The sequence below is a fragment of the Gymnogyps californianus genome, chromosome 5 (assembly GCF_018139145.2).
Source record: "Gymnogyps californianus isolate 813 chromosome 5, ASM1813914v2, whole genome shotgun sequence".
In the NCBI taxonomy this organism is placed as follows: Eukaryota; Metazoa; Chordata; class Aves; order Accipitriformes; family Cathartidae; genus Gymnogyps; species Gymnogyps californianus.
Window position 1 is genome coordinate 45073544 of NC_059475.1, and position 12580 is coordinate 45086123.

The 12580-nt window shown below is 54.7% G+C and overlaps 1 protein-coding gene across 1 annotated transcript; it reads left to right on the forward strand.

Moving 5' to 3' along the window:
* The first annotated feature begins 455 nt into the window (after positions 1 to 455).
* LOC127016873 (acetyl-coenzyme A synthetase 2-like, mitochondrial) lies at positions 456 to 12517 on the forward strand. Its single transcript, XM_050897632.1, has 14 exons — positions 456 to 768; positions 2781 to 2877; positions 4116 to 4315; positions 4789 to 4964; positions 5862 to 6014; positions 8119 to 8266; positions 8703 to 8840; positions 9043 to 9135; positions 9537 to 9649; positions 10116 to 10242; positions 10933 to 11060; positions 11622 to 11685; positions 12029 to 12150; positions 12239 to 12517. The coding sequence occupies exons 1-14, from the start codon at positions 456 to 458 to the stop codon at positions 12413 to 12415; spliced, it is 2049 nt and encodes a 682-aa protein (XP_050753589.1). The 3' UTR covers positions 12416 to 12517.
* Positions 12518 to 12580: the final 63 nt, after the last annotated feature.

Consider the following 12580-nt stretch of genomic DNA (forward strand, 5'->3'; position numbering starts at 1 on the left):
TGGGGGCGAAGCAGAGAGGTCCAGGGACGCAGCGCAGCCCTGGGAAAGCAGGAGCAGGAGTGTGCTGGTAGAGCCTGGCCCGGGCACCTTGGCCCCCGTGGGGAGCCCAGGCACCCGCTGAACCTGGCTCTGGTTCAAGAGCAGCCCTCAGGACTCAGATTAGCATGAAGGTTATTTTCAGTCAAATATTTCTACAGCCCGCCCCTTTCCCCTCCCTTAAAGGGATTGAATTTCTTTTTCCCCATAGTGCTCTGGAAGAGAGGAGGAGAGGAACCAGGCAGGGGAGAAGGGGCGCCCAGGCTTCCTGCACAGGAGAGCCGCTTGGTGTCCAGTCAGCCCAGGGCGACGTAGCCCCAGCACCCACAGGGGCCCATCTTGCCCAGGCCAGGTGTCCCGAGCGGCTGCGAGAGCTCCAGGCACCCATCTCCTCGGTGAGAGGCAGGCACCCTGCGATGATGGCCAGGCTGCTGGCCAGGGCTTGCTACCCCAAAGCTTTTCCTCAGGCTCCGAGATGCCCCCCTGGGTTGGCAGCTGCCCGAGCCTGGAGCCACGGGCCCCTCACCGCCTACATGCCCGAAGCCGTCGCCTTCCCCAGACCCAAGGACCACCAAGGCTTGTACAAGGTGTCAGTGGAGCAGGGGGACACCTTCTGGGGAGCACTAGGGAGGAGCCGGCTCACCTGGATCACCCCCTTTCACTCTGTCCAGGACTGTGACCTGCGCCAGGGCAAGGTCTCCTGGTTCCTGGGTGGGCAGCTGAACGTGGCAGGTAAGGAGGGAGACGGACACGGGAGCCCACCAAGTGCCTGCGAGTGCCTCTCTGTGAAGGGCTTCGGCCCTGGGAGCAGATCAGAGGAGCACAGAGTTAAAGGGTTGGAGTGAGGGGGATTCCCAAAAGGTCCAATTGGTCCTGCAGTGGCTGTAGTGTATGGATGTGGCTGGTCCTGAGGGAGCAACTGGGTCTCACTGAAGGGGCTGCAGCTGGATCGGGGTGTGCTGGGAGCTGGGCTGCTCTCCCTCAGCCTCCATGGATCCCACAGCAGCGCAGCGGCTCCGTTCTGCAGAACCACAGGCAACAGCACCGAACCCTGTGTGTTCAGCAGGCAGTGTTGCACTAGGTTATCTCTGCCCAGCAAAGGCAGTATGTATCTGCAGAAAGCAAAATACAGGAGCAATGAGCCATACTGGAAGTCCCCACAGCTGTGGGAGGCTCTTCTTCTGTGGGCTGGGGCTACTGCCTTAGTGGGGCTACCAGGGGAAAACATAGGGGCTGGTGACACTGTGTCCTGCTCACAGCGCTGTTGGTCCCAGTGTTCAAAATACGAGACAGACCTCTCAGAAATCAGGTCTTACACAGTCCATTTGGGCGGGAGGGCAGGAGAGCAGGAGTTGTTTGCCTTTGGGATTTGAGATCTTACTGTTCCCCCTTTCGTGTGTGTTCCTTTCTCTCCTGTAAAACTACAAATGGTCAGGAGAAAAAGGCATTTTGATATGCAAACTGGGGCTGCTGCATCATCCTATGACCTCAGTAGCAGGTTTAAGGAAAACACAGAGTGGAACAAGGCTTCTGAGGAAACTGCAGCTCCCAGCAATGTGGGAAACTTTTCTCGGAAGAATTAAAGCCAAAGCCTCAGCCTACCATGTCCCTGGAAAGCCAGGGGCTGTGCACTCCTGGCCCTGGCTCACTTCCATCTTGGACAAATTCACCCTGCAGCCTTCTGCGCAGAGCTTCGCTTCATCCTACATTTGTTATTTAGGAGCACTGCCACTAAAAAACTGCCCTAGTCCACCCCAGAGGCAGCTGCAAGGCAGTGCTGGGTGGAGTGATGGCTGAGTTAATGTTTGCCAGGCCCTCTGAGGGCATTGGGGATGTGACCTTCTGTCATGGTTTAACCCCAGCCAGCAGCTAAGCACCACGCAGCCACTTCCCCCTCCCCCCTCCCAGTGGGATGGGGAGGAGGAAAGGAAAAAAAAGTAAAACTCGTGGGTTGAGATAAGAGCAGTTTAATGACTAAAGTAAAATAAAATGCACTGCTAACTAAGAATAATAATAATATAATAATTGTAATGAAAAGGAATAAAACAGAAAAAAAAACCACCCAAGAAAAGACAAGTGATGCACAATGCAATTGCTCACCACCCACTGACCGATGCCCGCGCAGTGATCCGCCTTTCCCGGCCAACTCCCTCCTGTTTATATACTGGGCATGATGTTCCATGGTATGGAACATCTCTTTGGCTAGTTCGGGTCAGCTGTCCTGGCTATGCTCCCTCCCAGCTTCTTGTACACCTGCTTGCTGGCAGAGCATGGGAAACTGAAAAATCCTTAACTTAGGATAAGTGCTACTTAGCAACAACTGAAATATCAGCATGTTATCAACAGTATTCTCAAACAGTATTCTCACACTAAATCCAAAACACAGCACTATACCAGCTACTAAGAAGAAAATTAACTCTATCCCAGCCAAAACCAGGACACCTCCAAAGGGACTTCAGGCAGTTTCTGCTCTGGACTGCGTTAGGCTGCAGTTAAGGGGGAAGCTGATAGTGGGGATTGGTAGGTATTGGAATGGTGAGGAGTGTAACGGGCTTGAGATGGTGCTTGTGATCTGCCGGCTGGTATCCACAAAGGTTGTTTTAGTGGATGCACAAGGCTAATGCTGAGAAGACTCACACACAGCCTTGACTCTGATCTGAAAACATGACTGCCAGTGCTGGCTTTATGGGAGTTAAGAGCTACTGAGGGTTGCTCTGGCAATGAGACTGGGTTGTCTTTTCCAGTGAATTGTCTGGACCGACATGTTCATGTAGCCCCAGATAAAGTGGCCTTAATCTGGGAGAAGGATGAACCAGGAGAGGAGGTGCGGGTCACGTACAGGTCAGTACTTACCTCTGAGTGTACGAGAGACATCTTGCAGTGTGCATGAACACTGCACAGGGCTCATCTGCTGACGTGCATCATGTGAGGGGATGCAGCATCCCTTCACATAGATCAACACTATGGTGGCTGTTGGCTTGCCTGTGCTGATCTGATACTTCAGCCTACCTCCTGGTTAACCCTCTGGGCCCCAAGGGGTCCCTACCCAGCTGGGGAGGCAGATGTAAGCCCCTCGTGGCAGCACTGCAGTGCTTGTAGGCAAGACCACATGGGAAAGTCACATGTGTACCTTCCCAGCAAGGTTCCTGTTGTCTAAACTTGCAGGTAAATGGTCTGCAAGAGAGGTCAGATTCACAGCCTCATGGATGTTGGGAAGTCCCATGCTCATCTGCACGTCAGCAACGCTGCTGGGTTTGGCTCTCTGGGGGGACTGCCTGTCCAGCCCTGCTAGGTTGGTCTGGGGCCGCCCACTTTCCAGCTCAATTTGCCTGCTGAGTCTCTGCCGCAGAATCCACTTAAATCCCTCTGCACACAGAACAAGTGCCTCTGTCCTCTCTGGCTCCAAACCTCACGCGACAAACATGACCATCGACCGCTGCCAATCTCCCTGCATGCAATGCCCTTCCATGAAATGAGTCACTGACAGCCAAGCCATGGTTTCTGGGAGGGACGCTTCTCGGAAGAGGCATTGTTTTGCTCACCGCTTTCCTACAGCTGTTGTTCTCGCTGGTGGGCGCAAGCTCTGGAGGACTTGACCTTCCCAGCTTTAGCAAAGCATGGGACCCTCTTTTCATGGGGGAAGATATCCAACTCCTCACGTGTAGCCTCCAGCCTTGCAGGGTAGTATGTCACTCCAGTTGTACAGGCTGATAAGAAATGTGGAGGCTGTCATTGGGAAAGTCAGCTGAGCTGTTGTGGGCTTGCTGAGCCAGAGGGATTGCCAGTGGCCATTGCTGGCCCTATGGCTTGCTCCTCATGCTGGCCAGTGAGAGCGTCAGGCTCTGTACAGAGGCCATTCTGATTTATTTCTTTTCCATAAATAACAGCCCATGTTAGTGACTGTCTTCTCCTTTCCTTTGCACTGACATTTTACAGCTCTCCCACAGTCTTCCAACGTGGGGGGTTAGGGTGCATAGGGATGTAAACTGCGTACCTGTGACTCTGAGGCCCCCCATCTTTATGTACGCAGGTGAGATCTGCAAGAAAGTCTCTAACTGTGCCATTCCTTCTTTGGGCAGGGAACTGCTGGAGCTGACGTGCCGCCTGGGAAACACCTTGAAACGGCACGGGGTGAAACGGGGTGACAGGGTGACAATCTACATGCCCCCGTGCCCACTGGCGGTGGCTAGCATGCTGGCCTGTGCCCGCATCGGGGCTGTGCACACTGTGGTGTTCGCTGGATTCAGTGCAGAGTCCCTAGCAGACAGGATCCGGGATGGTAAGAGCCAGTGGGTTACAGGGACATGTGTTTCCCTTGGGGGACAGTGCTGAGCTTGTTGGTTTGGCAGCTGGGGGGCTCAGGGTTGTGCTGATGGCAAAGGTTTTCTGAGTAAGACTCCCTGGGCTAACTGAGGGTGTCCTGCCATGGTGTATGGCCATGGAGCAGGGATTAGCACCCCACGAAATGGCACGGGCTCACTAAATATCTTCCAGCCCATGGGATGGACTGGTTGTCTCCTTCATCCAAGGGACTGAAGGGCTGGGATACAGCATCTCCTCTGAGGGGATGCAACACAGGCAGGGATGAATGGGAAACAAAGATGCAAAGCTGCTGTTTTTGCTAAATGGAGGACATGAATAACTGGGGCTGGGAGACAGAGTAGAGAGGTGCAGGGTCATGGTACAGCCAAACTGCTGTGTGAGTGATGGAGAGGGGCAGAGCTGCTTATGTGGCTCTTCCGCCTTCTGCAGCCCAGTCGGAGATGGTGATCACAGTGAACCAGGGGCTGAGAGGCGGCAAGGTTATTGAGCTAAAGAAGACAGTGGACCAGGCTGTGAAGCAGTGCCCAGGAGTGAAACGGGTTCTGGTTTCCATGAGGACCGACAGCAAGGTTCCCATGACAGCCCTGGATGTGCTGCTGGAGGAGGTGAGAGGCTGCCTGGCACTACTGCGGCTTCCCCTGGGCAATATGCCTGCTCTGGGAGCAGGGACAGGGGGTGGAGAGAGGGTCCTGGCTGGCCATGACAGTTTTGCTGGCGTTGACACGATGTGGGGACACTGTCCTGCAGCAGCAGCGGCAGCTGGTGCTGCACATGAGTTCAGGACAGTCCCAGGAGCCATTAGGATGGGTAACTGGTGGCTCTTCCCACAGCACCAGCCCTCTATTGTCAGGGGCAGGCAGTGCAAACCAGGGCTCGTAGCAGGGTGGACCAGGGGCTAGAAACACCCCAGACACGGGCTGACACGTTGTGAGCTCTGCCTTGGACTGCTACTGCACTGTCACACACCACTCTGCTGGTGGACCCTGCACCCTCTGTGAGTGCCGCTGGCAGCCAGTATCTGAGGAAGCAGGCAGTGAGGTTGCTCGTGTGCCCGTTATTTGTGGCACACAGGATGGCCAGGCTGCCAGCATGGAGCACTGTTTCTGAAGAGCTGAGCCCCTGCCGTGCATTTCTGTTAGCTCCCTGGAGCTGCACAGAGGTGTCGCCACCTCTGCTCATCCCATCTGCAAGCAATTAGTGCTAGAAAGGCTTACTGGAAGACTTCTGTGCTGGTCAGAGCAGCCGCAGCATAAAAATAGCTGCCTCTTACTCAGCAGGTCTGCTCTGGCTGAGGAGAGCATTTTCCAGCTCAGCAAGGCGAGAGTCAGGCTGGTGAGCAAGGGGAGTGGAGGTGCAGAGGCAGGGAGGATGGTATGGGGGGAGCAGGGTGGCGCAGGTGCTCAGAGGGAGGCTCAGGGGAGAGGTGCACAAGTGGGTGTAGGGACAACACAAGGAAGCCTGTGTGAGACCCCAGGAGAGAACTGCTGTGCTCTCTCCGGCAGGAGATGATGAAGGAGGATGTGTGCTGTGAGCCTGCTGCCATGGACAGTGAAGACATGTTGTTCCTTCTCTACACATCAGGCAGTACCGGCAAACCCAAGGGTCTGGTTCATTCCCAAGCTGGTTACTTGCTGTTTGCTGCTCTCACGCACAAGGTAACGGATCCCAGCCACAGAGCACTCATGAGCTAGCAGTTCATAGGCAGTGCAGGGAATAGATGTGCTGCCTTGTTGCACCATGAGCTCATCTTTATCCAGAGCAAAGTCTCTGGGAAGCCCTCCTAGGGCATCAGCCCACTAGAGCACATCTGCCTACAGGTAGTGGGGAAGAGCAATGCATGCTCCAGAGCAGGACCTTCCAAACACAAACTCCTCTGAACTACCTTCTTGGCTTTCTTCTTTCTCTCACTGCCCTATCCTAGACTGAATCATTGGGTGGGATACTCAGCCTTGCAAGGGTAATTTTATATTACTGGGTGAGGAGGAAGAAGCCAATTTTCTCCTAAAACCTCTGGCTTGCTTTCCCTAAGTGTAACTACCCCAACTCAGGTGGGAGATCGAAGGTAGTGCTTCTGGGAGGGGCACATTTGAGGATATCTGTAAAAGCTGGTGAGTGCCCTCAAGACAAAGGGTCTGCACCTGAAGAGTGTGGGTCATCTTTGGGAAGAGGAAAGCCTTTAACCCCTAGCATGCCCAAAGCAAATTCTAACAGAGCTGGATAAAAGGGCACTGAGCACAGCATGGAGCTGCACTTGGCTGCAGGAATGGTTGCAAGGGACATTTCCTAAGACATTATATGGAGTCCTCTCAAAGAGGGAGTACCTTTCTGAACAGTCCCTCAGCTTTGGGTCTGGCTCTCCCTGTGCATGACTGAAGTTCCAGTAGTGCCTCAGACCATGCATCCTATAAGACAGAAAGCTCAGGGCTGGCTGGGTCTTCTCTGTCAGCCATGAGTGCTAGAGGCCAGACCTCCCAGGGTCTGTGCAGAGGGTTAGTGGAAGCCCTTGGTTTTCCTGTGAGCTAAGCTGTCTGTACAGCTGTGCCCAGCACGATACATGACCCTCTCGAGACCATCAGAGCTGGTTTGTGAGAGCCAGGGCTGCCATCTCAGAATGGCAATGCAGAGAGCGAGCAGCATGTGGCCATGTTAGCATTCAGAGGTGCTGGAAACTGTGACACAGGGCTGGCACGCTCAGATCTCTCAGTTGGATGGGGCAGACCGCTGCTACCATAATTCACCGCTCGGTTAAAAAGAGACAGAGCAAGCAGGGGAAGTTGCCATTATGAGCACCCCAGAGCAATTGAGGCCCCGGAGTCCCCAGCTGGCAGCCTGCAGACAGGGAGCTGCAGGAAGAGATGAGAAGGTCTGAAATAGCAGATGCCAGAGCAGAAGGTGAGAAGTGATGGGCTAGTGGGAGACCGGCCCCTGGGGAGCTTTCCTGGCACTGAGTAAAGGAAATGAAGGAGAGTGCTTGAGGAAGCTGGACGTGTTGCTGCCAGTCTGACGGCACTCAGTTCTGCCCTGCCCAAGGCAGGCATTGTTCCCTCATACTCCAGCCTTGCAGCCAAGGGTCTCCTGAGGAATAAATGCGGCAGCGGGAAGAAGAGCTTGTTCTGCTTTCTGCCTGCCTGCTCACCCGGCTGAGGCGGAGAGGTGCCAACTCCTGCGGGCAAGCTGGGGCGGCTCTGGGCCGAGGCATCTCATGGTCCCTCTGCTTGCTGCCTCAGTGCTTCTACGCTGGGCTCCTTGCTGAGCTCAGGGTTTCCTGAGTGTTTACTGTGCATTTGGCACCCAGCAGTTCCTGGGGATGGCTCATGGAGTCCTCCACCACATTGCCCTTGCCTACAACTCCTCTCCTTCCATATCGTCATGTAGGTGCAGAGGGACCATCCTCACCCTGAAAGTTCTCCCGTTTTGATGCTACAGGATACTTGGATCAGCCTTGTCTAGACACCAGCAGAAGGAAGGAAAGGCTGTAGCTCTCTCTGTTGGAAAAGAGCAAATTTGGCTGTGGGTTTGGTTTTTTTTTTAAGTGTCTCTCTCCTCCTGCACCTTCATAAAGCACCTGACATTTTATTTTTTTCTGATAATGTTTTAAAAAACTCTCTGCAGGAAGAAAGTGTCCCTGCAGGCATGGTGAGAAGATGGAAGGATGCAATAACATTAGGGCTGAGAGAGGGTACACTACTCCTGGTTGTCCCCCCTGCCAGGAGGGCAGGCCCAGGCTGTACCCCTCACTGTCTCTCCTCTCTTGTGCAGTACGTGTTTGACTACCAGGACAGGGACATCTTTGGCTGCGTGGCAGACATCGGCTGGATCACAGGACACACCTATGTGGTCTACGGCCCCCTCTGCAATGGCGGCACCACAGTCCTTTTTGAGAGCACTCCCGTTCATCCTAACCCTGGTGAGTGAGAAGGTGTCTCAGGGAAGCTGGGACATGCCACAGCCACCCTGCAAGACCCGCAGCAGGCAGAGAGCTGGAGGCTTGATGCCAGGACACAGGCAGCAATGGTTCTGCTGCCACAGGAGCAGACCGTGGGCTGTGCCCAGTGGACAGCTGCGAGGGGAAGAGTCTTTTCCTCTGGTTAGGAAGCCACTGCTGCTTCTCCAGGGGTGAAGCTGTTTCTCCCTGTCCCTTCCTGCAGCAGGGAGAGTAGCAGAGCTAGGTGATGTGGAGAAAAAGGGGCCGCTGCTGCTCCTGGACTGCTTTAGTCCTTCCCAGCATGGGATTAGCTTGGCTGAAGGTCCAGGCACTGCTAGAGAGCCCTTGCTCTCACCTCCTCTCCCTCTATCTTGGTCTCGGCCTGTGTGGACGGTTACTGGCCCTGTTTCTATTCCAGGCCGCTACTGGGAAACAGTGGAGAGGTTAAAAATTAACCAGTTCTACGTGGCACCCACTGCCATCCGCCTGCTCATGAGATACAGCGATGAATGGGTGAAGAAGTACGACCGCTCTTCTCTCAAAGTGCTTGGCTCAGGTAACTGCTGGTGGCATGGGCTGGAGCAGCAAATCCTTGGGCATCAGATTGTGCCTCTTCCCACAAATGCCAAGAGCAGCAGCACATGAGAGCAGAAAGTCGGGAGACTGCACTGTTTGGGGGTGGCTCCACGAGCAGGCCCTGGGAAGCTGTGTCTTTGACCTGATCTTTCAGCTCTGTCTCCTTGTCTTTCCCCTTGCAGTGGGGGAACCCATCAACAAGGAGGCATGGGAGTGGTACTTCCGTGTCGTCGGCGAGACACGATGCCCAGTAGTGGACACGTGGTGGCAAACTGGTGAGATGCGTACAACCCCTCGTTCCAGCTTCTGCTCTCTCAGGCTTTAGGAGTGACCTGCTGCTTTGTTGGCCAAGTGGGAACGGTTGTTACTGACACTCTTGTATGAGCAATGCTGTAAGGGGCCACAGGCACCGAAACATGAAAGAGAGAAATGGCCTTTAAAGCTAACCCAGAGAAACATGGGGGAGTTGATGGTAGGGAGCAGATCTCTGCTGAACTAAATGAGCAGGATCAGCCTTCTGCAAAGAGCTTTCCCCAGCTCTCTGGCAAACCCAGCCCCAGCCTGTGGTCCAGCAGGGTGCAGTGAGGGCCAGGGCAAAGGCTGTTGGCCAAGTAGTGCTACCTGGCTTTTCTCTTGTCCCTGACTTTGATGAGCATTACAGTTTCTTTTGCTTCAGAAACAGGAGGCATCTGTATCTCACCCCGTCCTTCTAATCCTGGAGCCGAAATCCTTCCAGGCATGGCTATGAGACCCTTTTTTGGGATCAGCCCCTCCCTCCTGGATGACAAGGTACATTTATAACCTGCAGCCCAGGCACTGGCTCAGCCCGCTTTACCCCAGGCGCATGCAGTGTGTACTTGCTGACGGGAGTGGAGATCTCTAAGTGCGTCTTTGCTGCTCACCTCTGCTAGATGGCAACCTTCTTTGCTGGAAAGGGACTAACAGTGAAGCTGTTCTTCCAACTAGTGCAGAAGCTGAGTTGTTTTCTAGCTTGCTCTGTCCTGACAAGATGGGCTGTGCTTGGGCTCCCTGGCACATGTCTTTCCAAGGTGAGGTAGCTGGGCAGGGGCAGCCAGCCTCCCTGGAGGGGCCCCGCATCCCACCATGGTAGGCAGCTGGTTGCAGACATCTGCTGGGAGAGACTGAGCCTGTTGGAGTTGGGGGCACAGTTTCCATCACAGGGTTGTTAAACAGGCAATGACTAAACATCCCAAGTACCCTCAGCCATGGTTACTAAAAGGTAACTATTTTACAGGGAAATGTCCTCCTGGAAAACAACACCTCTGGAGCCCTTTGCATCTCACAAACCTGGCCAGGTATGGCACGAACCATTTACAATGACCACAAGAGATTTCTGGAAACCTATCTGACTCCATATCCAGGTAAGGAAAACGCGTGGCAGGTCACTGCAGAGGTGTTTGGTTCAGTATGGTTGGGTCTGCCTGCTGGTTTTCTGCACGGGGGCAGGACTCAGGAGAGCTGGTACTGCTGCTTCGTTCTTCCACAGACCCTCCACAGTGTTGAGGCCCTTCATCTCCCCATGCCTGATACCTCAGCGCTGCCCTGGGAATGGGTCTCTCTCACCAACCTTCCCCATTGGATCACATGTGGTTTTAGGGCAGTGGATTTGTCCTTCTGCCCCGAGTCCCCTCGAGCACAGAGAGGCCTCTTGGTGCATCTCTTGCAAACCCTGTTGGCTTCTGTCACTCATCCAGAGGCACTGAGCAAGCCCAAGAATGTGTGTGTGTCTTAACGTGAAGCAAAGGGGAGAAGCAGCAGGACCACAGGCACCTGCACTGGAGCAAAGGACTCCTGGCTTGTGGTGACGAGGCAGGCTGGGCATTAGCCAGTGCACTGCAGAATGAGGGAAGGAGCCTGATGATACAGCAGGTATCAACAGAGGCAGAAGACTAACAAGGAAGGTAGGCACCTTCACCCTGAGCCGCTGAGGAAGGAGCAGAGTACATGAGCCCTGGTGCCAACAGAGAAGGGGGTGAGGTGAGAGCACGGCTGGCGAGCATCTCACATGCTCACTGCAACAAGTGACCATGGCATGGTTCTGGCCACTGCAGGGTTTTTTTTCACTGGGGATGGCGTGTATCGTACCAGTGAGGGCTACTACCAGCTGACAGGACGGCTGGACGACATCATTAACATCAGCGGACATCGGCTGGGCACTGCAGAGGTGGAGGATGTTGTGGTAAGAGGTGTGGGTGGGAGGTAAAGCCATCCGAGGGGATAGCAAAGGCGCACTGGTGGTGCTCAGGGAAGCCTCTTCAAAATACCCTGACAGAAACATGCTGCTGCTGTAGCAGCAGGGAACAGTGTTGGACCCACAGGCTGTCTGTGGGAACAGTGTCCCACCCTCTCCCCTCCCATTCTGGCTCTCTGCAGCAAAGGAGGGACAAAGCCTGATAAGGTTGATGCTGTAAGTGGGTGAATCCCAAAGCGGCAGCCGGGCATGTTAAGGAGGAGCATCTGTGGGCCAGTAAAGATTGTGGGACCTGGTGGAGCAACCTGGAGGCACAGAACATGGTCTAGAAGGTGCAAGCCTAAAGTAGCCAGGGGCAGGGGGAAAGACTTGTGTTTGCAGACAGACCTGCCAAGGGAAGAAGGAAAAAGGGCAGAGGCCATCTGAGGCCTGCCTTTATCTCTCCGCATTACTGTGGGCTGCAGCAGCCAAGCCGGGTCAGGGCAGCTCCCACATGGCAGCCAGCCTGCCAAAAGCACTGAGCCAAACCCCAGCCCTGTTCTCTTCCAGAATCATCACGTGGCAGTGGCAGAGTCTGCTGTCATCGGCTACCCACATAAGATCAAGGGAGAAGGTAAGATGCTTGCTTTCCTGCCCCTGAAACGTCTCTCCCAGGGCTACTGCACTGCAGTGGGAAGTGGCACTGTCACACCAACTCCTGGTAGCAACGCTGTGCCAACGCCGTACAGCATGTTAGCAGGGATCTCGGCACAGCCATCACAACCTACACACGAGACCAGCTGGGCTTTGCATAAGGCAGCAGCAGCAGCACCATGGCCAAAAGCACTTACAGCTCAGGCTACAGAGCATCCCCTGAGGCTACCAGCAGAGAGGGACCTCTCCTGGCACTAGATCCAGGCAGGCTCTCAGGAGCGTGCTGTGCACGGTCCTCAGTAACCTGGTGGTCCTTCTGCCAGGAGCCTACGCATTTGTTGTGCTGAAGAAGGACAGTGGCTACACGCAGGAGACTCTCGCTGTTGAGCTACGGGAGCTGATCTCAAAGAAGATCGCTAAGTATGCGGCACCAGAGTACGTTCAGGTAACACGTGCAGGCTGGTCCAACACCCACCCCGGCAGCCTGGCCAACCCCTTTCCCTCAGCCTTAGCTCTGCTCCTCCCCGTCACAGGTCACACACCGGCTGCCCAAGACACGCTCGGGGAAGATTATGCGTCGGGTGCTAAGGAAAATCGTGGAGGACAAGGCCAGTGAGCTTGGGGACCTAACCACCCTGGATGACCATGAAGCCGTGCAGCAGATCATAGAGGGATGCAAGCACCTGGTGGAGAGGCAGAAGAGCTGCTAGCTTGGCTCTGCCAGCAGCCACCTCCTGCTCCTCCACTGCAGAACCAGCGCCATGTCCAGAAATGTCACTGAGCAACTGGTGGCCAGTAAGTGCTTAGAAACCGTACCTCCACTGCAGTCTCAGAGTGACCTCTCCGCAACACAGAGACCCTCAAAACCTCTGTCT

Excerpts from the sequence above, each read along its gene's own strand:
- LOC127016873 (XM_050897632.1), top strand. The coding sequence starts at position 456 with ATGGCCAGGCTGCTGGCCAGGGCTTGCTACCCCAAAGCTTTTCCTCAG. Across the intron at positions 4,316-4,788 it reads AGCAGACAGGATCCGGGATG|CCCAGTCGGAGATGGTGATC; the intron begins GTAAGAGCCAGT and ends CGCCTTCTGCAG. Across the intron at positions 9,650-10,115 it reads CCTCCCTCCTGGATGACAAG|GGAAATGTCCTCCTGGAAAA; the intron begins GTACATTTATAA and ends ACTATTTTACAG.